The sequence below is a fragment of the Dipteris shenzhenensis genome, chromosome 2 (genome assembly GCF_047967505.1).
Source record: "Dipteris shenzhenensis isolate YYH24624 ecotype China chromosome 2, Dip_SZ_1.0, whole genome shotgun sequence".
Taxonomy (NCBI): Eukaryota; Viridiplantae; Streptophyta; class Polypodiopsida; order Gleicheniales; family Dipteridaceae; genus Dipteris; species Dipteris shenzhenensis.
The window spans coordinates 26,231,048-26,257,773 of NC_141597.1; the positions used below are offsets into that span (position 1 = coordinate 26,231,048).

Sequence of the window (26,726 nt, forward strand, 5' to 3'; positions counted from 1 at the left end):
GGTGTGGCTCATCACTTCACCCGCATCTTTAGTGTCACTCCTCTCTCTCACTCTCTCCCTGTTGTTCTTCTCCCTCTTCCCTTCCCCCTTCAACTGGTATCAGAGCCAGCCTCACTCCCTCCCTACCCATGCCTACCCCTCTCTCTACCCTTCCCCCTCCCCTCGGGCTTCGTGCCCTCAGCATTGCAGGCAGCGCGGGCCAGCGGGACAGCAAGGGCAACAGCCAGGGCGTAGCGCGGGCAGCTGCAGCGACAGCGCAGCGCGGGCCAGCGGGACAGCACGGGCAGGAGCGCAGGGCGCATCGCGGGCTGCAGCAGGGCGGCGCCGAGCAGCGCCAGCAGCTGCACAGCAGCAGCTAGCTGCTGCTAGCTGCTACAGCCTCCGGGCTTCGTACAGGGCGACGCGCAGGCGCGCGCGTGTACGGCCGTACGGCCGTCCGTACCGACTCTGTACAGGCGTCCGTACTATACGGACGCCGCCGTACGTACAGGGAGCAGCGTCAGGAACTTCTTCGACAGGGAGCTGCATCAGGGAAGAGCATTTCGGAAATTTTTTTTTCTCTCTGTTCTGGGATTTCGTACCCTGCACAAGTACACAGGTACAGCAGGTACAGTGCTGCCAGTACACAGTTACAACAAGTACAGCATTTTTTCTTTGGGGAAAGAAGGCAAAGAGAGAGCATTCCCGACTGTTCAGTCCTTCAAACTGTGTTTTTTTTTTGAGGTACAGCAAGTACACTCTTGTCCCTCGTGCTTGAGGTGACTAGTACCACAGTGTGTGGTGGTTGCACAGTTATCTTGTTTCGGGAAGGTAATGCCTTGATTTTGCAGAGGATTTTTATGCTTTTGCTGAGTGCAAATCTCAGCTTTTGGGTGACATTTTCAAAGGGCTTTTGCCTGGAAGCTTATGCAGTGTATGCCTTGAGGCAGTGTGGAGCCAGGGAGCCCACATTGGTCTTGTTTCCGCAGTGTATTCAGTGACATTTCTACAGGTCACATTTTGTGTACGACACCTTGGAAAATCTCAGTTGAGCCACGTTTGGCCAGGGCGCATCGAGTTTACTCGGTCCCTAACTGTCCATCGTTGACAGTGCTCAAAAGATTTTCTCTTCAGTGTTTGTACATTGGGATATGTGTTGTTATTGTGTACACAGGGCTGTTTATGCATTGCATGTTGGAGATAAGTGCACACTAAGTGTACTATTTCCTAGTCTAAGTCTAAGTCTAGTCTTTATGTCTTGAGTGTGTGCCATGTGGCACTTCTACAATTATCCCATAAACACTCTTGCATTATGTCTTGTACTTTGGCCCATATATTCAATGGGTCACATCATTCTAATCTATCTGTCTAGCTTGTGTCTTGTCTACACTCTTCTCAAGGTATTTCTTATCTTTCAGTCTTGTCATCTCATTTCCATTTCCAGTTTCTAGTTCTAGTTCTTTTTCCATATTCCAACATGGTATCAGAGCATGTAGATCTCCTTTCCTCCCCTCTCACTCTGCTGCAGCCATAGCTTCGTCTTCTCCTTTCAGTTTACCTCTCCCTCCAGCATCTCTCTTTTCAGCCTCTCGTGGCCGCCTCTTCTTCGAGATCTGCCCTCTTTCTGCACCGCCATTTCTTGCGCCAGATCTGCTGTCACGCCAGATCTGCGCAGCACTCTGCTGTCACAACAGATCTGCGCTTCAGATCTGCGCAGCTCAGCCAGATCTGAGCGCCAGATCTGCTGTCACCGACAAATCTGCGCCTCTGCTCTTCCGTACGACCGCCGTACGCCGCCATACGCCGTCGTACTTCGTTCGTCCTCCGCCGTACGCCGCCGTACTTCGTCCATACTCCGTCGTCAGTACTCTGCGCCAGCGTCCGTACATCCGTACAGTCCGTACGACTGTACGGAATCTGTACCTGCACCCGTTGCCCCAGTTCAGGTGGCCTCTACTGCTGCAGATCTGCCTGCCATTTCTGCCCTGATTTCGTGAGCTGAAGGAGCTGCCCACGACTTTCTGAAGCTGCTGCCCGTACCTTTTCTGTTCGAAATAAAGGAGGAGCTGAAGCTTTTTTTTATCTCTGCCCAACCTGCATTCAGTTCTGCATTCAGTTCTTGCTAAGGTACTGTACATTGTCTCTTTCAGTTTGCTGAGCAGTCTTTGTTAATCCTCATATCTGCAAACTGCTGGTTCCTCCTGCTTCGATGGGCTGTCATATGCTATGGCCCTGACAAAGTGGTGAGAGAACTGGCTTCTAGGATCTCTTCTTCTCATTTATTTCTACAATATTGTAAGGGAATAGACACTGCCCTTGCATCCTAGCAAGAGGTAAGACCTTCCCACATGGCATCCTCCTCTCATTCTCTCATGTCTATCGACAAATTCAATGGGTCCAACTTTCATACTTGGCAGATCAAAATCAAGTGCCATCTTATGAAAGAAGGCCTTTGGGACATTGTTCACCGTGATGCCCCCGAAGGTCCATCTGAGCAAGTTGTTACTGCCAAGAACGACAAAGCCTATGCTATCATATTGCTTGGCCTTGGAGATGATTACATTCATCACATCTCCGACATACAGTCTGCTCCTCAAGCATGGATCACTCTGGATACTCTTTTTGGAGCCCGATCTAAAAACTCTAAAATTGCACTTATGATCTCATTCTTTGATCTACATATGCAGGAAGGAGCTACTATAGCCTCTCATGTTAATTATCTTCGCAGTCTTATGGTTCAGCTTGCGTCAGTCAAGTCTCCCATCTCCGAAGATATTGCTATTGCTGTGCTTCTCAAAAGCTTACCTGACTCCTATGCTACTCTTGTCACTACCTTCAAGTATCATAATAATCCTTCTCTTGAGGGTATCATCAATGCTCTCCAAGAGGAAGAAAGAACTCAACAACGCAAGGTAACTGACACTGCATTTTTAGCAAAGAAAGGCAGTTCTAAGGTAAGAAAGCCTTGCACTCATTGTGGCAAGACTAATCATGTGGAGAAGGACTGTTTCAAGGCTCATCCATGCACCATTTGTGGCCGTGATAATCACCGGGAGAGGGACTGCTACTCCAAAACCTCTACATCAGCTCCTGCATCTACCTCAGCCCATGTTGCTGCAACATCTCCATCAGCTGATCCTGCTGTTCCTTCCTTACATGATGAAAAGTGGGCTTTCTGATTACTTCTATGTTTTGTCTACCACCTTGACCACCGATGATGTAGGTCAAGGGGTTCTAGTGTCTTGGTCTTTCTATTTGTCTACAGTCAGTCTTCTGTCTATCTAGTCTTGTCTGTCTGTCTATTTGTCTATCAATCTGACTATGTTTTAGATCCATCTTGTCCCTACCCTTGTGGACCCATATGAGGATATCACTTGAGGAGGGGTGTCTCAGGATCTTTTGTCTGTCATGTCTTCTATCCTGTCTATCAGTCTTTATGTCTGTCCTCTAGTCTTGTCTTTCTGTCTTACTCCTAGTGTCCACTTAAGGAGGGTGTTGGAGATAAGTGCACACTAAGTGTACTATTTCCTAGTCTAAGTCTAGTCTTTATGTCTTGAGTGTGTGCCATGTGGCACTTCTACAATTATCCCATAAACACTCTTGCATTATGTCTTGTACTTTGGCCCATATATTCAATGGGTCACATCATTCTAATCTATCTGTCTAGCTTGTGTCTTGTCTACACTCTTCTCAAGGTATTTCTTATCTTTCAGTCTTGTCATCTCATTTCCATTTCCAGTTTCTAGTTCTAGTTCTTTTTCCATATTCCAACATTGCATTGTCAGGTGAAAGTGCTAGGAGAGCGCTGTATTTTCTTTGCTGCCTCAGTGTTGAGGTGTTTTTCACTTGGTACAGGTGTTAAATCAAGGGGCTTTTGCCCAGATTTTGCTTGAGAGCACTTGGGTTACTGTCAGAGATCTTCAGATGCCTTTTATGCTTGGGATTTATCCCATTTTCTGTTGCAGGTTTGTGACAGGCTGAAGTGTCTGGAGCCTCTTTTTCAGTGAACAAAACAGTGTATGCCAAGTGGTTTATGCATATTAAATCAGTGCAATACCTCATCTGAGGTGGGAGAAGTGATCAGGACAGCAGTGTTTTGTGCTTTGTCAGCTGATGATGCACTGTTAAAGCACTTGTGGAGCAGCTGCAGCATTCTGAAATTACTGTTTTTTATGCCTATTTGAGCACGGTACAGTGTGTCAGAAGGTACAGTAACTGGAGGGAATTTTCTGTTTTGCTGCAGATTTTCTGACAGTAAAAACAGCACTATTGTGAGTGCTCCTAGCTCTTGATAGAGCAGGTTTTTTCTGAGAAATCAGAATTTTATTCAGTCCTTTTTTAACTTACAGGGAGTCAGGTACTTTCCTTATCTGATATGGCATCAGGGGGAAGTGAATCATCAATTCTGAACATAAAGAAATTGGAAGGGGCACACAATTATGCATTATGGGCAGAACAGTGTTTGAATGTACTTCTGCTTAAGAAGATTTCTAAGCCCATAAGGGTGAAGGGTGTCAAGCCATCTGGGATGTCAGATGATGAATGGGAGGAGCTAGATTTGTCCGCGAGGGCTGCTATCATGCTTACTCTCAATGATTCTCTTGTGTACAATGTTCAGGCTGAAAGGACCTCTTATGGTGTATGGCAGAGGCTAGCAGAGTTGTATGCCCAAAAGAGTTCAGCCAGTAAGGTGTATTCGTTGAAGAAGCTGGTTGATCTTCGCATGAAGGAAGGTACAGCTATGACCTCACACTTGAGTGAGTTCAATGCTATCTTTACACAGCTGATTGCACAGGGGTTGAACCTTGATGAGGAGTTCAAGGCTACTTTCTTGTTGTGCACCCTTCCTGAGAGTTGGGACACTTTCAAGACCACCTTGTCTAATTCAAATGTCACTCTTATATATGCTGATGTAGAGAGCTCTCTCCTCATGGAGGAGATGAGCAGGAAAAATAATGCGGGCAGCAAGTCTTCAAATGCTTTGCAGGTACAGGAAAGAGGCAGGACTCAGCAGAAGGGGAGATCTGCTACTAAGTCCAAATCCCGCAGTCAGTCCCGTGGTAAAAAGGATATTGAATGCTTTTATTGTGGCAAGAAGGGACATGTGAAGTCTAAGTGCTTCAAGTTTATACGGGATCAGAAAGCCAAGAAGGCTGAAGCAAAGGATGCAGGCAGTGCAAGCAAAGGCAAAGGCAAAGGCAAGGCCAAGGTAGATGACTTGGATGCAGTGAATGTTGCAGCAGAGGACAGTGACAGTGACAGACATGATGTTTTATGCTCTTCTGCTGTAATTGCACATACTTTGGTTATTGATGGCCATGACATGCACACCTGGCTCTTGGATTCAGGTGCTTCTTTTCATGTTACTCCTCATAGGGAGTGATTTACTTCCTACACAGGTACTCATGGAGTTGTTCACCTTGGGAACAACTATGCATGTCAGATTGCAAGGATTGGCACTATACAGTTAGTATTCCCTGATGGACGCACATTTATGCTTGATGGTGTTCGCCATGTGCCGCAAATCAAGAAAAATCTGATTAGCACTAGCTTATTGGATGACAGTGGTTACCACACCACATTTGGGGATTCCAAATGGGTGATTACTGATGGCCAGGTTGTAGTGGCTGAGGGTTTTAAGAGTGATACCTTGTACCCTCTTTATGTTTCCAGTGTAGGTAATCATGTTGTTGCCATAACCGCGCTGCCAAAGATTTCATTGTGGCATAGCCGGTTGGGACACATGTCCGTTAAAGGAATGCAAGAACTGTCACGTTTGGGTTATCTGCCGTCTCTTTCATTTTCAGATTTGCCTACTTGTGATCATTGCATATTTGGCAAGCATTCTATGACTCCTCATAAGAGGAGAACTCCCCAAAATAGAGCACCGCTTGATCTAGTGCACACTGATTTGTGTGAAATGCCACAGTTATCACTAGGGGGTGCAAAGTATTTCATTACTTTTATTGATGATGCCACACGCAAAGTGTGGGTCTATTTCTTGAAGCATAAAAGCGATGCCTTAGATGCTTTCAAGAAGTTTGTCGCTCAGGTTGAAAATCGGACAGGTCGTAGGCTGAAATGCCTCAGATCCGATAATGCGGGTGAGTATGTGTCACATGCTTTTGTGCAGTTTTGCGAAGCTAAGGGCATTAAACAGGAACTCACAGCCCCTCATAATGCATCTCAAAATGGTGTAAGTGAGCGGATGAATCGAACTATTCAGGAGAAAGTTTGATGTATGTTGTCTTATGCTGCATTGCCCCATGGCTTTTGGGCAGAAGCTGTGCAAACAGTAGTTCACATTATTAACAGGTCGCCAAACAAGGCTTTGGAGTTGAAAGTACCAGAGGAGGTGTGGTCTGGCAAGCCACCCTCATATAAGCACTTACGTGTGTTTGGCTGCGAGTGCTTTGCTCATGTACGCAAAGAACTGCGCGCCAAATTGGAGCCAAAGTCTTTCAGATGCATCTTTATGGGGTATGGTGACGAAGGTGAAATGGGGTACATGTTATGGGATCCCGTCAAACGGAAGATTATACGCAGCAATGATGTCATCTTTAAAGAGGATAGTGTACACAAAGAACCCGTGCAACCTGTGGAATACAGGAGGGTTGTTTATGATGATGTCGGACAGCAAAGAATGCCCATTAATATGCAGCAGCAGGCTGCTGCAGATAACCCTGTTCAAGAGGGTATACAGGCTGAAAATCAGCCAGATAATTTTGCCAATGATGCACCACAGGATATGCCAGCAAATGGGGCTGTAGAACAGCCAAATATGGTGGTACAGCCACCCGTCATGCATGACGAACAGGCTGGACAGCAGCATAATCCGGAACATTTTGTTAGGAGGAGCACCCGTGTACAACGGCCTCCTGACAGGTTTGTCCTAGGAGCCAATAATGTGGCTGATTTTATTATGCTGACAGATTGTGGTGAGCCTTCCAGCTTCAAGGAAGCTATGGGAAGAACAGAGAAAAGGAAGTGGGAGAAAGCCATGCAGTCAGAAATGGACTCCCTACTTCAAAATGATACATGGGACTTGGTGCACCTACCTGCAGGCAGAAAGGTTTTGCCATGCAAGTGGGTTTACAAAGTCAAAGTGGATTCAAATGCTTTACCGAGGTATAAGGCCAGATTGGTTGCCAAGGGATTTAAGCAGGAGAAGGGCATTGATTTTGATGAGATCTTTTCCCCTGTAGTCAAGATGACTACTTTGAGAGCAGTGTTAGCTCTTGTTGCTCATGAGGACATGGATTTATGTCAGATGGATGTGAAGACTGCTTTTCTTCACGGAGATCTCCATGATGAGATCTATATGAGTCAGCCAGAGGGATATGCTGTTAAAGGGAAAGAGCACCTTGTGTGTAAGCTCAAGAGGAGCTTGTATGGACTCAAGCAAGCACCAAGAGAATGGTACAAGAAGTTTGATGCCTTCATGCAGTCCCAAGGGTATCATAGGTGTGAGACCGATCATTGCTTGTACACCAAACGGGCAAAGGATGGCAGTTTGATGCTACTCATTCTATATGTGGATGACATGTTGATTGCCAGCAAATCTCAGCACGAGATTAGTGCTTTGAAGAAGCAACTGTATAAGTCTTTTGACATGAAAGACTTGGGTGATGCAAACCATATTCTTGGTATGCGGATTATTCGTGACAGGTCCAAGGGACTTTTGTTTCTGTCGCAGAAGGAGTACATTGACAAAGTACTGCAGAGGTTTAAAATGGAGGGGGGGAAGTCTATTAGTACCCCGTTGCCTCCACATTTAAAACTCAGCAGTAAGGACAGCCCCAGATCAGATGATGATAAGGCTGAAATGGCCAAGGTTCCGTATGCATCTGCAGTTGGTTCTTTGATGTATGCCATGGTTGCCACTCGTCCGGATATTGCTTTTGCGGTGGGAGTCATCAGCAGGTATATGGCAAATCCAGGCAAGCGGCACTGGGAAGCAGTGAAAGGCATCTTGAGGTATCTCAAGGGTACCAAAGACTTGTGCATATGCTATGGTAGGCAGGATGCATTGGTGCATGGTTTTACAGATTCATACTATGCAGGGAATGTAGATAACCGGAAATCTACTACCAGTTATATTTTCACATTTGCAGGAGGTGCTATATCATGGGTGTCTCGGTTGCAGAAATGCGTTGCACTGTCAACTACTGAAGCTGAATATGTTGCAGCCACTGAGGCTTGCAAGGAAGCAATATGGCTTACTCGGCTGGTGGGAGATTTGGGCATTACAGGAGATATGCCAGTCTTGCATTGTGATAGTCAGAGTGCTATCATGTTAGCAAAGAATCCGGTCTTTCATCAAAAGACCAAGCACATAGATGTGAAATATCATTTCATCAGGGAGGTACTGGAAGACAAGCGACTTGAGCTTGTGAAAGTGCATACTGATGATAATCTTGCAGATTTGCTCACTAAGAGCTTGCCTACAGAGCGGTTTGCACATTGCCGCCACATCATGGGATTAGAATGAGACCACTCTTATTTTATGGTCTTATATACAGTAACTGTATATTGCTGTAATTTTTATTCTTTTCTCCCCTTGAGGCATATTGGCCTTTAGGTGGGAGGTTGTTGGGGTAAAGGCACATTGCCACCCCTTTATTAAAGATATGACACCTATGACTGTCTTAAGACAGTCATAGGGGGAAAAACCTAATCCTAATAAAACCTATGAGTTTGTGGTGTGGCTCATCACTTCACACCCGCATCTTTAGTGTCACTCCTCTCTCTCACTCTCTCCCTGTTGTTCTTCTCCCTCTTCCCTTCCCCCTTCACAACATACATGGGACAAGTGGTTACCATTGTTGGAGTTTGCCTACAATGATAGAAAACATTCCTCTACAGGGTTCAGTCCGTTTCAACTGAACTATGGTTATAGACTAGCGAATCCAACTATAGTTGGAGTACCTCAAAAAGTGCCTAGTGCCGCGGACTTTGTGGTTCAAATGTGGGAGATGCTAGCACTTGCGAGAGCTAACATCCGCCAAGCTATGGATAGAGCTAAGGCGTATGCGGATGAAAACCGATCCACTAGAGAATTTAAGGAAGGAGAAAAAGTTTTTCTCAGAGTTCCTTCGCGCTCTAAGTCTTTGACTGCAGGAGAGTGTGCTAAGTTATCACCTCGATATTGTGGGCCATGGTTAATTCTAAAAAGAATAAGCAAGGTAGCCTATAAATTAGAATTACCACCGGGATGTAAGGTGCACCCAGTGTTTCATGTTTCTTGTTTAAAGAAATTTTTGCATACTGGTGACTCACTAATCGAAGGTGTGGTTTTGTTTCAAGAGATAGAGGATAACGCAAGACGCAAGCCAACAAGAATCCTGGACCGAGGAACAATGCAAGTGCGCAATCGGAAGATACCCACGGTGTTGGTTGCATGGCATCATCTACCTCTATCGGAAGCTACCTGGGAATCCGTATACCAGTTATGGAGAGTGTTCCCAAATTTCATCATCGAGGACACTGATGCTTGAAGAGGGAAGGAATATTATGCTCTAGCTGAGATAGCATGACCTCGAAAAGATCGGTGGGCATTTTCCCTTAGAGGACCGACTTTTGTAATAGTTTATGTGCGTAAATATAATGGTCAAGGGAAGTAACCGCCAAGGTCCTAGGTGAGGGTGTATTAGCATCGACTAGGTAGTTCTGAGTGCTAAGGCCTAGGTGCACCTAAATGTGTAATAATGCCAAGGGGCAAATGTTTTAAATTGTGCCCCAAGAGAGGGGTAAATGGTGTACCAAGTAAAAGGTCTAAAATGATGACATGTGGCAGAGGGAACCATCTAGGGAGTTGTGGGCGTGTGTATAGGCATGAGGAATGAAAAGTTACGTATCTTTGTGTGCATGCTATCCATGAGAGTGGCTGGGAGGATATACGTGATGCCATCGCCTGTGATTTTTCCTGGGAGAAGCTCATCCCGATGGTGCTTGACCACAAGGAGAGATTTGTAGATCATACTATGAGAGTCAACATGAGGCTTTGGCAGCTAAGCAGAAAAAAGGGAAGCAATTGACAATTGAGGAACGAGAAGCACTCAAGGCGTCATGTACATGTGACCGATGTGACCAGAAAGGTCACTATTGGCGGCAATGTTCTCGAAGGAGCAATGAGGGGACGAATAACCAACAAGACAGTGTTACCACCGCTACGATGTTTACTCCACCCTTCTAGTAGCAAGCGACAAGATGCGCTACCAACAGAATTTCTGGATCCAAAAGAAAGATTGCTTGCTTCTTTGTGGCAGCAGTACCTACCAAAGACAGGTGAAGTAAGCTTTCAGGTAGGACCGCAAGCCACGAGGAACAACTCCCACTGACTCACGTGGCAATATGTTATCAGTATGTATTTTTGTATGGATGTTACGACTTGGTAGATTCAGAGGGGATCTCCTAGTGTTCTGCTGCAGCCCTCTCTCTCTCTCTCTCTCTCAGAGGGGATCTCCTAGTGTTCTGCTGCAGCCCTCTCTCTCTCTCTCTCTCTCTCTCTCTCTCTCTCCCTCTCCCTCCTACTCAATACTAACTGCAACTTCAATTTGATGCACTAAATACACAAAGTGATGCTATGGATGTGAGTGAGAGGATGAGAGGGTATAACTAAAATGTATGAATGCCCAAAGGGCTGAATACAACTGTATGGACGGGCTGAAACCCTCAACTACAAACTGGAAAGAAACTAGACTACCTAGAGAAGGTGAATCCTCACTAGATCCCTGTAGAGGCTTAGGCACCCTGCTGGTCTATTGCGAGGAAGCCTGTGTACTGTTGCATTGATGACTAGGAAGGCCCTAGGTGGGGATGAGAAGTGAATGCCAAGGGGGCTGCTTTTATAGGCCCCCTTGGGCCTCAAATTCACCGACCAATAGGCTGCTGGCCTACCGACTAGGCTGCTCCCTCAACATCAGTTGGTAAGCCGTTGTTGCATTGGTTCTTTCCAATTTCTGCTTCATTTGCATTTTGGAAAGGCCTAGTGTTGCCTTTGGGGGTTTTTCTTGCAACATGTACACCTTGGGACAGCAGAAGCTTGGGCAGAATTTTGTTACCTGATTTTGAGAGGTGGCCTTTCTCTCATTTGCTTTGCCAGTCGATGCTTTTGTTTTGTATTTCAGCACCATCTCTGGTGGCAAAGATGATTTGTTTGGGGCTAATGACAAGCTTAATGGCACCAATTATCCCATGTGATCATACATGATGGGACATGTTTTGGTTGCCAAGAATCTATGGCACATTATTTCAGGTTCTGAGGCCATGCTTGTTGGGGTAAAGGCACATTGCCAACCCTTCATTAAAAGATAGGACACCTATGACTGTCTTAAGACAGTCATAGGGTAAACCTAATCCTAATAAAACATAAGTGAGTTTGTGGTGTGGCTCATCATTCTTCACACCCGCACTAGAGTGTCACTCTCTCTCACTCTCACTCTCTTGCTCTCTTCCACTACTCTCCTCCCTCTCAACTGGTATCAGAGCCTACCTTAGCCTCCCTTGCCTACCTAGCCTCCTCTCCCTAGCCTATCCTTTCCGTACGGACGTACGGACAGATCCGTACGGCCGTACGTCGTCCGTACAACCGTACGGACGGATCTCGACGGATCTGCGCAGGGCAGCGAACGGGACGGCGGCGCATTCCGCTTGCAGGGCGATAGCGCAGGCGCGGGCTGCAGGGTTTTTTGCGCGGGCTGCAAGGCGACGTCGCGGGCGCGGGCGTCGTCGGGTTGCAGCTGTACAGCAGCTGCTGTACGCAGCATTGCGACGCTGCATCAAGCAGCTGCATAGCTGCTGTGCGCAGCTACTCATACGGCAGCCGTACGGACTGTCTGTACAGTCGTACGGACTGCCGTACAACTGTGTACGGGCGTCTCCTTCACTCACCTGCAGGACTCGTTTGTTTTTGCTGCAAAGACTCGACTTTTTGGGGGGAAGCGTGCCTGCTACAGGGACAGAGAGTACACAGGTACTCTGCAGGGACAGAAGTACAGCAGGTACTTTGCAGGTACTGAAAAGTACAACAGACACACTTTTTGTTGGAAGAGGAATAGTGCTGAAGCACTCTGTTTTGTGCATGTACGCGCAGTACATGAAGCATTCCTGAAGCATTTCAACTGTATACTGTGCATTTGTTGAGGTACAGCAGATACTCTTGTGTCACTCACGCTTGAGGTGACTTGTACCACAATGGTGGTGTTTGCGCAGTTACTTGTCTTTCAAGAAGGTCAAATGCTTGTTTTGCAGAAGCTTCTATGCATTTACTGAGTGCAATTCTCAGTTTTGGGTGACCATTTCAAAGGGCTTTTGCCTGGATGTGTTTGCAGTATATGCCTTGAGGCAGTGTGTAGCCAGGGAGCACACATTTGCTTTGTTTCCGCAGTGCATTTGGTGACATTTGTTGCAGGTCACATTCTTTGTACGCACTTTGAAAATCTCAGTTGAGCCACGCTTAGTCAGGGCGCATCGAGTTTACTCGGTCCCTAACTGCCCATCGTTGACAGTGCTCAAAAGATTTTCTTCTTGGTGTTTGTACTTTGTGATTTGTGTTGTTACTGAGTACACAGGGGCACTCTATGCATTGCACATTGTCAGGTACAAGTGTCAGAGAGATTTCATATTGTATGCTACCTCAGTGTTGAGGTGTTCTCCACTTGATTCAGGTGTCAGATCAAGGGGCTTTTGCCCAGACTTTGTTTGATAGCACTTGGGTTACCGACAGAGATCTTCAGATGCTTTTTCTCCCCTTGGTATAAGGGTGATTGCTTGGGATTTATCCCATTTACTGTTGTAGGTTTTGTGACAGGCTGAAGGGTCATTTACTGTTTTTGGGGTGTTTGTCAAGTGGTTTCTGCAATTTAACTCAGTGCAATACCTCATCTGAGGTGGGAGAAGTGATCAGTACAGTCAGTACAGCAGTGTTTACAGCAGTGTTGGTGGTTTTGTCAGATGATTATGCACTGTTAAGCACTTGTTGAGCAGCAGCAGCAGTCTGAAATTACTGTTTTTATGCCTCTTTGAGCTCAGAACAGTTTGTCAGAAGGTACAGTATTTGCAGGGTCATTTACTGTTTTGCTGCAGATTTTACTGACAGTAAAAACAGCACCATTGAGAGTGCTTCTGGCTCTTGAATAGAGCAGGTTTTTTCTGAGAAATCAGAATTTTTATTCAGTCTTTTTACTTCCAGGGAGTCAGGTACTTTCCTCATCTGATATGGCATCAGGGGGAGGTGATTCTTCAATTCTGAACATAAAGAAACTGGAAGGAGCACACAACTATGCATTATGGGCAGAACAGTGCTTGAATGTACTTCTGTTAAAGAAGATTGCTAAGCCCATAAGGGTGAAGGGTGTCAAGCCATCTGATATGGCAGCTGATGACTGGGAAGAGCTTGATTTGTCCGCGAGGGCAGCTATCATGCTCACTATTTCAGACACTCTTGTGTTCAATGTACAGGCTGAAAAGACCTCTTATGGTCTATGGCAAAGACTAGCAGAATTGTATGCCCAAAAGAGCTCAGCCAGTAAGGTTTATTGGCTGAAGAAGCTGGTCGATCTTCGCATGAAGGAAGGTACAGCTATGACCTCACACTTGAGTGAGTTCAATGCTATCTTTACACAGCTGATTGCACAGGGGTTGAACATTGATGAGGAGTTCAAGGCTACTTTCTTGCTGTGTACCCTCCCCGAGAGTTGGGACACTTTCAAGACCACCCTGTCAAACTCGAATGCCACTCTTATTTATGCTGATGTAGAGAGCTCTCTCCTTATGGAGGAGATGAGCAGGAAGAATAATGCGGGCAGCAAGTCTTCAAATGCTTTGCAGGTACAGGACAGAGGCAGGACTCAGCAGAAGGGGAGATCTGCTAGTAAGTCCAAATCCCGCAGTCAGTCCCGTGGCAAAAAGGACATTGAATGCTTTTATTGTGGCAAGAAGGGACATGTGAAGTCGAAGTGCTTCAAGTTCATACGGGATCAGAAAGCCAAGAAGGCTGAAACAAAGGATGCAGGAAATGCAAGCAAAGGCAAAGGCAAGGCCAAGGCAGATGACTTGGATGCAGTGAATGTTGCAGCAGAGGACAATGACAGTGACATACATGATGTTTTATGCTCTTCTGCTGTAATAGCACATGCTTTGGTTATTGATGGCCATGACATGCACACCTGGCTCTTGGATTCAGGTGCCTCTTTTCATGTTACTCCTCATAGGGAGTGGTTTACTTCCTACACAGGTACTCATGGAGTTGTTCATCTTGGGAACAACTATGCATGTCAGATTGCAGGGATTGGCAGTATACAGATAGTATTTCCTGATGGACAGTCATTTATGCTTGATGGTGTTCGCCATGTGCCGCAAATCAAGAAAAATCTGATTAGCACTGGCTTATTGGATGACAGTGGTTACCACACCACATTTGGGGATTCCAAATGGGTGATTACTGATGGCCAGACTGTAGTGGCTGAGGGTTTTAAAAGTGATACCTTGTACCCTCTTTATGTTTCCAGTGTGGGTAATCATGTTGTTGCCATAACCGAGCTGCCAAAGGTTTCATTGTGGCATAGCCGGTTGGGACACATGTCTGTTAAAGGAATGCAAGAACTGTCACGTTTGGGTTATCTGCCGCCTCTCTCTTTCTCAGATTTGCCTACTTGTGATCATTGTATTTTTGGCAAGCACTCTGTCACTCCTCATAAGAGGAGAACTCCTCAGAATAGAGCACCACTTGATCTAGTGCACACTGATCTGTGTGAGATGCCACAGTTATCACTAGGGGGTGCAAAATATTTTATTATTTTCATTGATGATGCCACACGTAAGGTGTGGGTCTATTTCTTGAAGCATAAGGGAGATGCCTTAGATGCTTTCAAGAAGTTTGTCGCTCAGGTTGAGAATCGGACAGGTCGTAGGCTGAAATGCCTCAGATCCGATAATGGGGGTGAGTATGTGTCACATGCTTTTGTGCAGTTTTGCCAAGCTAAGGGCATCAAACAGGAACTCACAGCCCCTCATAATGCATCTCAAAATGGTGCAAGTGAGCGGATGAATCGAACTATTCAGGAGAAGGTTCGATGTATGTTGTCTTATGCTGCATTACCCCATGGCTTTTGGGCAGAAGCCGTGCAAACAGCAGTTCACATTATTAACAGGTCACCAAATAAGGCTTTGGAGTTGAAAGTGCCAGAGGAGGTGTGGTCTGGCAAGCCACCCTCATATAAGCACTTACGTGTATTTGGCTGCGAGTGCTTTGCTCATATACGCAAAGATCTACGCACCAAACTGGATCCAAAGTCTATCAGATGCATCTTTATGGGTTATGGTGACGAAGGTGAAATGGGGTATAGGTTATGGGATCCCGTTAAACGGAAGATTATACGCAGCAATGATGTCATCTTTAAAGAAGATAGTGTACACAAGGAACCCGTGCAACCTGTAGAATACAGGAGGGTTATTTATGATGATGTTGGACAGCAAAGAATGCCCATTTATATGCAGCAGCAGGCTGCTGCAGATCACCCTGTTCAAGAGGGTATACAGGCTGAAAATCAGCCAGATAATTTTGCCAATGATGCACCACTGGATGTGCCAACAGATGGGGCTGTAGTACAGCCAGATATGGTGGTACAGCCACCCGTCATGCATGAAGAACAGGCTGGACAGCAGCCTAATCCGGAACATTTTGTTAGGAGGAGCACCCGTGCACAACGGCCTCCTGCCAGGTTTGTTCCAGGAGCCAATAATGTGGCTGATTTTATCATGCTGACAGATTGTGGTGAGCCTTCCAGCTTCGAGGAAGCTATGGGAAGAACAGAGAAAAAGAAGTGGGAGAAAGCCATGCAGTCAGAAATGGACTCCCTACTTCAGAATGATACATGGGATTTGGTGCAGTTACCTGCAGGCAGAAAGGTTTTGCCATGCAAGTGGGTTTACAAAGTCAAAGTGGATTCAAATGCTTTACCTCGGTATAAGGCCAGATTGGTTGCCAAGGGATTTAAGCAGGAAAAGGGCATTGACTTTGATGAGATTTTTTCCCCTGTAGTCAAGATGACTACTTTGAGAGCAGTGTTAGCTCTTGTTGCTCATGACGACATGGATTTATGTCAGATGGATGTGAAGACAGCTTTTCTTCACGGAGATCTTCATGATGAGATCTATATGAGTCAGCCAGAGGGATATGCTGTTAAACGGAAAGAACAGCTTGTGTGTAAGCTCAAGCGGAGCTTGTATGGACTCAAGCAGGTGCCAAGGGAATGGTACAAGAAGTTTGATGCCTTCATGCAGTCCCAAGGGTATCATCGGTGTGAGACCGATCATTGCTTGTACACCAAACGGGCAAAGGATGGCACTTTGATGCTACTCATTCTATATGTGGATGACATGCTTATTGCCAGTAAATCTCAGCATGAGATTAGTGCTTTGAAGAAACAACTGCATAAGTCTTTTGACATGAAAGACTTGGGTGATGCAAATCATATTCTTGGCATGCGTATTACTCGTGACAGGTCCAAGGGACTTTTGTTTTTGTCACAGAAAGAGTACATTGACAAAGTACTGCAGAGGTTTAAAATGGAGGGGGGGAAGTCCATTAGTACCCCGTTGCCTCCACATTTAAAACTCAGCAGTAAGGACAGCCCCGGATCAAATGATGATAAGGCTGAAATGGCCAAGGTTCCATATGCATCTGCAGTTGGATCTCTGATGTATGCCATGGTTGCCACTCGTCCGGATATTGCTTTTGCGGTGGGAGTCATCAGCAGGTATATGGCAAATCCAGGCAAGCGGCATTGGGAAGCAGTGAAAGGTGTCTTGAGGTATCTCAAAGGTACCAAAGACTTGTGCATATGCTATGGTAGGCAGGATGCATTGGTGCATGGTTTTACAGATTCAGACTATGCAGGGAATGCGGATAACCGGAAGTCTACTACCGGTTATATTTTCACATTTGCAGTAGGTGCTATATCATAGGTGTCTCGGTTGCAGAAATGCGTTGCACTGTCAACCACAGAAGCTGAATATGTTGCAGCCACTGAGGCTTGCAAGGAAGCAATATGGCTTACTCGGCTGGTGGGAGATTTGGGCATTACAGGAGATATGCTAGTTTTGCATTGTGATAGTCAGAGTGCTATCATGTTGGCAAAGAATCCGGTCTTTCATCAGAAGACCAAGCACATAGAAGTGAAATATCATCTCATCAGGGAGGTACTGGAAGACAAGCGACTTGAGCTTGTGAAAGTGCATACTCATGATAATCCTGCAGATTTGCTCACTAAGTGCTTGCCTACAGAGCGGTTTGCACATTGCCGCCACATCATGGGATTAGGATGAGACCATTCTTACTTTATGGTCTTGTATACAGTAACTGTATATTGCTGTAATTTTTTATTCTTTTCTCCCCTTTAGGCACATTGGCCTTTAGGTGGGAGGTTGTTGGGGTAAAGGCACATTGCCAACCCTTCATTAAAAGATAGGACACCTATGACTGTCTTAAGACAGTCATAGGGTAAACCTAATCCTAATAAAACATAAGTGAGTTTGTGGTGTGGCTCATCATTCTTCACACTCGCACTAGAGTATCACTCTCTCTCACTCTCACTCTCTTGCTCTCTTCCACTACTCTCCTCCCTCTCAATGCTTACATGCACTGTCACTTTTGGTGCTACAACTACAGCCTCTAGTTCTTCTGCAGCTTCAAGTGATGGTTCTAATGCTACTTCCAGGACACCTGCACCTCCTGCTACAAGTGCTTTGCTTCCTACATAAGAGCAGATTCAGTGGGATGGTCATGATGCCAAAGCACATGCCTTGATTGCTCTTTCAGTGAAACGGGTTATTATCCCTCATATCCGGTCTTGAAAGACAACGAAGCAAGCATGGGATCAGCTTGCATCTTTGTATCAGGTGCGGAATGAGGCGAGGGTTGCCTATCTCCACAAGCAGGTGACAGACTTGAAGCTTGAAGAGGGTGGTGGTAACATGGATGCCTATCTCACTAATGTGAGGGATTTGAAAGAGCACTACTTGGCCAACATTGATGAGATTATACCTGATTCTCAACTTGTTTTCAATACCCTTGATGGGTTGTTGATTCATATCAAGGCTTTGCTACTACATTGAGGTTGGTTGCAGGGGGTGATGCCAATCATTTCTCATTTGACCAGCTGGTTGCTCTTCTTCTTCAGGAGGAGCAAAGTCATGTGAATCGCAATGCTTCTATGGCTAGTGATCAAGCATTTGCTGACCATCACAAACACAAAGGTAAAGGCAAGGTTGCAGCTGAAAAACCCTCTCATTCCCATGCTGATCATTCACATGGTGCCTCTTCTTCAAGTGATAACAAAAAGAAGAAGAGATGTAATGATTGCAGGAAACCTGGGCATTATATTTATGAATGCACGAAGCGCATGGCATCTGAAAAGAAACAGAAAGAGTCTGGTCTTGCAATATCTGGTTCTTCTAGTGCAGAAGATCGACATGAGTCCACTAATTTCGCACAAGACCAGCATTGGGCTTTCTTGGTTACATGTTAGTATAATCCTGATGTTCATGATGCTTGTGTGGCAGTTTCTAATGTCCATGATGCCTGGTTCTTTGATAGTGGTGCTAGCAAGCACATCACTTCCTATCGGAAGTTATTCAGCTCATTGGAGCTTACATCTCAAGGCAGCAGTGTCACATGTGCCAACAATGCATCATATACCGTGAAGGGTATTGGGCAAGTTGCTCTTACTTCTGTCTCTGGTGGTATTGTTACTCTTGAGCATGTGCTTTATGTTACAGGCATTCGTAAGAACCTCATTTCTATTTCAGCCATTGATACATGTGGCTTTCGGGTTCTTTTTTATGGTGTTAGGTGTGCAGTGTATAATGCTACACATGCCTTTAGCATGGTTTTGACTGGCACATTGTCTAGAGGTCTTTATAGACTTGATGCTTATGACAGATGTTTGGATGATGATGCTGCACTTGCCGATGCACATGCCTTTGCTCTTGATTCTACAATAGCAGATACTCATTTGTGGCATGAGAGGTTTGGACACCTCAATTTTGGAGCCCTGGTGAAGTTGGAGGATATGGTTGTGGATCTTCCCAAAATGAATATGCCTACAAAACATGTTTGTGAACCATGCTTGCTTGGTAAGATGCACTGTGCTGCATTTCCCAAGGATGGGAGAGTTGGTGCTTCACGCAAGCTTTATCTGGTTCATAGTTATGTTTGTGAACCCATGAGGGTTGCAGCTCTTGGGGGTTTCTACAATTTTGTCACTTTTATTGATGATTTCACCAGGTACACTTGGATTTTCGCATTGAAATCCAAATCTGAAGTTTCTTCATGCTTCAAGCACTTTATTGCCTTAGCTAAGATTGGGAGTGGGCTGCACATTGCTCACCTTAATACAGACAGAGGGGGTGAATACATGTCAAAGGAGTTTGCTGTTTTTTTGGCTTCCCATGGCATCAATCATCAATGCACGGTGCCTTATACTCCTTAACAGAATCCCGTGGCTGAGTGGAAAATAGATCAGTGATGGAGATGGCCAGGTGCATGTTGAAGGGCAAACATTTGCCTCATAAGTTGTGGTTGGATGCGGTCATGTGTGCAAATTACATCTTGAATTGATGTCCTACAAAGGCATTGCAAACTATCACACCTTATGAGGCTTGGACGGGTCGTAAGCCTCGCATTTCCCACATGAGGACTTTTGGATGCTTAGCTTATGCTCATGTGCCTTCACACAAATGCACTAAGTTGGATGATAAAGCTGTCAAGTGCCTTTTTCTTGGGTATAGTTCAAAGGCAAGGGCTATAAGCTATATCAGCCCCGCACGGGCAAGTGTTTTGTTAGTCGGAATGTTGTGTTTGATGACTCTTCCACTATGCCTTTGCTGTACTGTCAAAAACAGCCCTTTGTTGATGACCCTGACATATTTGACAGCTTGATGCCTTTGTTTCCATCCGATGCTCGGGATGTAGTACCTCCTCCATCTGTTGGTCATTTGCAGCCCCATGTGCAGCCAGAAATTCAGCCTGATATGCCTCTCATTGATTAGGATTATTTGCACATGGCTCTTGACCAAGAAAGAGCTGAAATAAAGGAGCCCAAAAAGGTATTGGGCTCGCAAGTTTTGGCAAAACAATCAGTGCTTCCCATGTGGAGAAACGTGGACAGCAAAGGACAATAGGGTGTGCATAACAAAAACCATGGGGGCATCCGGAACTTAAATGATATGGAGCTTTGTGATGATGAGCATGCCAGAAGGAATTACCACCCACATGACCTCGGAGGTTCTACAACACCCAAAGCAAAGGAATATATCACATTCCCTTTCGCCCCTAATGGAATGCATGATGGAGTATGTCTTTTTTTTATAAGTCCCCTTGTCCTTATATAGGGGCCAAACAGGCTAGTTAGCTGACCAACCATCAGCCAGCCAACAAACCCAAGGCAGGGCTGGGGGGTCGGTTTGACTGAGTCTGCCACTAGGGCTGTCTAGTCGGTTGATTTGGGGGCTACCGGCCCCTATATAGAGGGAGCCATTTGGGCTCCTTAATCATCAGTTGCAGCAGCCTTTACCCTTGGCTGTCTTTCAGGGCAGCAAGGTGCAAGGACAAAGGCGCGGTGACAAGACAACTCAAGCTCTAGGGATCTAGAATTGCCACGAAGGTAGTACGACTGCATATTTTGGTAAGGACAAAGGACCATGCTCTAGTGGCACTCTGGACTCATTTTATTTTGTGTCCATTGGATGGAAATATATCTTTGTTGTTTCTATATCTCTCCTATGAGCCTAAGCCAAAAGAGTACTTGCTTGCAAGCTCAAGAGGAGCTTATGGTCCACGATATCTAGCCCCTAGGGCTGATCAGTCGGTTGACTTGGGGGCTACCAGCTCCTATATAAAGGGAGCCATTTGTGCTCCTTACTCATCCATTGCAGCAACCTTCAAGGAGCAGACTGGAGCAGCAAAACAGCAGGGTTTGGGCCCACATCCAGGAGGACCAAGAGAGAGAGCTGGATGCTGCAGACATAGCTCAAGGGCGGGCTTCACCCTTGGCTGTCTTTCAGGGCAGCAAGGCGCATAGTGGTAAAGCCAACTCAAGCTTGGAAGCATGCAAGCTTAGGGATCTAGAAGTGCACGGAGGTAGTACGACAGCATATTTTGGTAAGGACAGAGGACCACGCTCTAGTGGGACTCTGGACTCATTTTGTGTTGTGTCCATCGGACGGAAATATATCTTTTGTTGGTTCTATATCTCTCCTATGAGCATTGTCTATTTACTCGCTTGCACATGTATGTCGACCACGCAAAGGGAAGTTTTGAATTCCACCCACTAACACCATTGAGCGATTTGGCTGTACATCTGGGTTCTCTTCAGATCTGTGTTGCTCTCTTTACTGTTCAGTAAGCACACGCAGTCGAGTTATCTCTTTCTTCTAGTGTCTTGTGATCACAGGGTAAATCTTCCACGACGAAGTTGCTGGAGTATGGTGGCTTGTAGGCTGTCAAAGGGCCCACCACAACTGCCACTGGCCAATCACAGTCAGCTGAGTGGCCTGTTTTGACACTTGGCTTGGTCAGCCAACTGCTACTGCGACTGTCCACATTGGCTGGCTGTATCCAGCACCTAGCTCAACCCATTTATGATTGCCAGCCGTGGCCCTCTATGCGTGCCAATCGTAGCTGAGGCCTACTTCGCTTGTCATCTATCTGCCCAACCATGTGGTCTTGTTATCCATATTGAGCACAATATATTATTATTCAATGGTGAATTTTCACAGCACAGGCTCACTACATAGCTCATCTGAGCCACATATGGGGTTAGATGGAGCAAGAACTTAAAAGTAGCCTACTATAGGCTGTTCATGTGCTTGAATTGTGTGTTTGCCGTCATAGTTACGAGAGGTTTATAGTTTTTGCCACATGTACATGTGCATTGTCCCATATCCGTATGTGTTTGGATGCCTAACCTAAGAAGTAAAACCTGATATTGTTTCTTCATTGGATATACTTTGCATATATTAGTAAATTGAATAATAAATCCACAACGGAGAGGAATAATAAATTGATTAAGAAGTCCAAGAAGGTGATTCTCTTCGAGTGTTGCCAAGCCTAGTTCTACTTACTATATATGCATCAGCCTATGCAGATTGAGCAACGGATGAATGGGATCTAACACTCTACAGGCAGTAGAGGTTACCTAGGCCATGGAATAGGGGTTTCTCAGGTGGAAATGTCAGTAACGTCAATGCTGTTTCAGAATTGCAACAACAAAAACGATGCGTATATTCTAGAAGCACACCTTGTTTCATGAAATCAACATGAGAGCAGCCTGAAGGGTAACAATCATACCAGCTCATTCGAGAGATTGCAAAGACCTGAAAAAAAAGATAACACGGAATTTTTACTTTCATTTTCCACACAATGCCATGTGAAAATATTTAAATTTGGAAACACATAATCCAACGAAATACAATCTGTAGTAGATAACCAACCTACGTACCAACAAGATAATCTTCCAGATCAAGCCCAAATTCTTCTTGCTTCACTGCATGAACCAACACAAAGTGTCAAAGATCAAATTCGAATTTCCTGACCTGCTCGATGAGAAGACATGACAACGATTGATCGTAAATATTGGAATCCTATCCCTCAAACTCAGGTTGGGACATACATACTGCGTTCGAAAACGAATGCAACTTTTCGTCTTTTATGTGCACCATAAAAAATGTTATGAACAGCACTCTATTCAGCTTGGATACTTTTTCCTTTTGACGATTAGAATCATTGTGCACTCGTGCAAGTGCGTCACTTAACCACGAATAGAATACACGTTGAGCAACGGATTGCTCGCTGTCTATGAGACTGTCTCATCGCACAAATTTGTACCGACATTTCGGAAGGCTCACATGATAGCAGTGAGACTGTCTCGCTGTGTGACAGTAACCCACCAGTCTCTAGCCAATGGATAAAAGCGAGTAAAAAGACAACAGTGTACGTCTGATTACGCCAGTGATCGTGATACCTGCCAGAAAAAAGAACGGCACGGGTATTTACAACCATTAGGAGGGAGAAGTGCAGTACTTTGGTCAGAAACGTCGCAAAACAAGGAAAGCACACCTCTCTCCGCATTCACTGTTTGGCCATGCATGTGGATCATCTTCAAAGTCTAACCTGAAAATGTGCTTCCTGCACAAAAGGGCAAGGCGTGCACCTACGTTTGAAGAAATTATCTACCTGTAATACTGTCCTGGAGAGGATTTGATCACCTCGGCGAGCTGATCATACAGTGAGCGCAAGCCGTCAATGTGAGACTTCACCTTCATCAACGGTTCTGAGCAAAAGTTCCCAAACGAGATTGAAAAGCGAGTGAACGGCAAAAGAGCCAAAACTAGAAGCGAGTCGAGTTCGGAAGACATACCGGGAGAAGGACGGGAGTGATGGATGAGGAGAAGCTGGGCTTGCATGAGGCGGGTGGTGGTGTCAAGCTCAGCGACGATGGAGCGGAGCTTTTCCCGGACGGCGCCAGATTCTTCGAGCTGGGAACGAAAATCCTCGAACTGGCGATCCATGGAGGGCAAAGCGAGGAGGGTACGAGAAAGAGAAGAAGGCAAGCAAGGGCTGGGTATGCGAAGAAACAATCTAGAGCAACTGAAGGAGGACCCTCTAAAGCACAAACCTGTTCTCAAGGTCGGAAGGAAAGCCGCCATAGCCAACTAACTCTCATCACTTCTTTTCTTCATTCATTCAAACTCTTTAGTCCTCATTTTTTTGCCCCTAAGCCACTTTGCCCATTCCTCCCTCGCATGGCTGCTTTAAGCATGGGATGCAAATCGTGTAGGATTTTTCCCTCCCGCATGCATAATAATAAGTGCTTGCCTCGCTTTGTAATGCGATTGGTGCATAGACTTCGCTCGTTCGAATACCAGCCACTTTTCTGAAGAAAACTTCAATGTGAGAGCGTCTACAACTCAGAACCCTACTCTGATACCATGTTGGAAGCTTCTTTCCCATTGGCTGAAACACCCTCCACAACCACCTTGTCGCATCCTCATTACTCTCGAACTTGGAACCACAAAGCTTTCATGGCGACGTGCTTCTCGCAATGCTCGCTTAGCATCTCCTTGCTAGAGTTCCCAAGGGCAACTTTCTTCACGGATCATGTATTAGGACAAGCCTCCATGAGGTTGAGCATGCCCGTGACCTTGTTATCGATAATTTTAGCATGTTTGATAGATAATTTCAACCTGTTTGAGAAAGACCAAAGAAAATGGCTACATTAAATGTGTATGTAGCTTTTTAGAGTCAATGCAAACTCCGAGAATGTCATTTTATTCAACTCACTAGGTAGTCTTAGTTCTCGTTAATGTCAATAGTTTGGAAATGAAAAAAATTGTGTCACAAGCTGCAAGCGTTCTTTCAATATGCTCACGATGCAAGATGGGTTGTTTTTTTTTTTTAAAGATGACATGGGAGTAAAAACAATGACCACGTCCCAATACAGGGATGCCATGGAAGAAACACACAAAGAACTCATGCATGTCAATGGCAAAGAGAGCCCAAGTGAAAAGGAGACTAGATCAGGATACCTACGCAAAAGGGGAGTTGTCGGAGGCTGAGAACACCCTCGTGGAAAGGTTGGAGATGTAGCCGAAGAGTCGGTAGCTGAAGGAGAAGCTGCCACAGGAAAAAATGCACCAGTTTTTTCTTCAGCTCATGGTTGTGGGTAGTGTTCCACCATAATCAAAATAGAATAGAGGGAGACTAAAAGGCTCAAGGATCTCTAGTATTGGCACATACAGTGCATGTAGTGGTAGGGATAGTGGCACCTACAGTGCTTGTAGTGGTAGGGATAGTGGACCTGACATGGTAGCCCTAGTGAAGAAGAGATCGAATGATCCAAGGTCTCTAAGGAAGCTCTAGGCTCAAGAAGCTGGCGATAGTTGGTGCAATGAATCTAGGGCTACTATTGAGGACTCTAGTTGATGGCATATGAACACTCTAGTAGATATTATGAAAGATCTCGATGGTGTAGAGTCAGTATTCCAAATGGACAAATTCATTGCAGAAGGACAAGAAGTTGGGCAAGCTAAATGTAGACAACACAAAGCTTCATATTGAGCAAAAGCAAGACCAATAGGGGTTGAAGCTAAACAGTAGCTACAGTCTATAAGATTGCAAGTTTGGAGAGCTAAAAGCAACAACGCACAATTCTTGATCGTGCAAAAGCAAGACTAGCAAGGGCTAAAGCAAAACATTGAAGCATGTTTGAGCAGTGTGATGAAGTTCAGATGGCTTCTATGAACTCTAGGCTAACTGTCACATAGGCAATAGATAGTGAACGTCATGCCTCAGTATCTATTGTGGAGGCTAAATGTAAGGTCTTGATGATGTAGGACTATCGCCCAGACTCTATAGATGCCCAGATTATGCATCAAGGTTTTGCTGACGTCCGCAAAGCTTGGAACAAGTCACTTCCAAAACATATGGTGTCAATTGTAATATACACACACACACACTCGCACACGCACACATGCACACGCACACACACATGTGCACATGCACACACACACAGGCATGCACACACAAGCACACACGCACAAACATGCACACACATGCTTACACACACACATGCACACACACGCATGCACGCACATGCACACTACACACACACCCACACACACGCACACACGCACACATGCACACACACTCGCACACATATACACACACACGCATGCATGCATGAACACACACGTGTACACGCGCGCGCACACACACACACTCACACACACAAATATATAACCTAATGCTAATGATGTTGCTCAATAGTTGAATTCTAAGCTTGGTGCATATAGAGTGAATGGAGTCTATTTTGCCACCTTAGGCTTTTATTAGAGCTTGTGCTCAGACTTACGTTTCAAGCAAATGTTATTAGAAAAATCACCTTTGTATTTTGTGGCTCAGACAATTCGTATATTACCATGGTCACCTCCTAAAGACTATCAAAGTTTGATTCGTCACATAAATACCTAATATGGATGGAAATTGTGGATTTTCCCAAGTGTTTAGGAGATCCATTACCCATGATTGCTTCTAGTTTATGCAAAGCTACATTTGTCGCCCACGGCCCAATGAAAATGGGAATTGCTTTGCATACTTTGGGATAGAGATGTAACTACTCCTCTATCTATCATCCTGCAAATTGATGGCATTGCTATGGGTCTAGCAGATTTTGATTTGAAATGGAGCATATTTGCAGGTGTTTGCTTCTCATATGTAAGAAATTTGGCCACATGGCATCTTAATGCCCTCTGACACTTTCACAACCACCTTGCAGCCTTGTGTCCTTCAAAACAGCCTAAAATTAAAGAAATGCTGCAACAAAACAAAAGGGAAAATCAGTCATTTTTGTGGATCACATTTTTGATAAGGGCAAAGAAAAGATGCCTACATCTAGTCATGTTAATTTACTTTGGCCAAAAACACTGATAAAAATGATGCCTCTGCATGGCAACTCCCTTAAAACTAGCTCTAACCAAACCATGATTGGTACCTACTTGTAACTAGTCTACCTTTGTGCCTTTGACTAGACAATCCAGTCGCTCATGAGAAGTTAGAGGTGCAGGGAAGTTATGGTCTGTAGTGGTTAAAACGAGTACAATGTTTTCAAACAATATCTGTGACATGGGCAATGTTTCAGTGGTGGGTACTAACTTGCTCACCCCTATACATAGTGATGCAAGGAGCC

At 45.3% G+C, this 26,726-nt stretch overlaps 1 protein-coding gene across 1 annotated transcript in view; it reads right to left on the minus strand.

The window, feature by feature from the left end:
• LOC147904551 (Translin family protein) overlaps window positions 1-23,749 on the minus strand; it is a 36,071-nt gene extending 12,322 nt beyond the window's left edge. Inside the window, exons 1-5 of the mRNA XM_087394669.1 lie at window positions 23,400-23,749; window positions 23,216-23,312; window positions 22,888-23,003; window positions 22,482-22,526; window positions 22,331-22,356 (exon numbers count right to left, since the gene is read on the minus strand). Coding sequence (XP_087250795.1) covers window positions 22,331-22,356; window positions 22,482-22,526; window positions 22,888-23,003; window positions 23,216-23,312; window positions 23,400-23,688 — 573 coding nt within the window. The 5' untranslated portion in view covers window positions 23,689-23,749. The remainder of the gene's footprint in view (window positions 1-22,330; window positions 22,357-22,481; window positions 22,527-22,887; window positions 23,004-23,215; window positions 23,313-23,399) is intronic.
• Window positions 23,750-26,726: the final 2,977 nt, after the last annotated feature.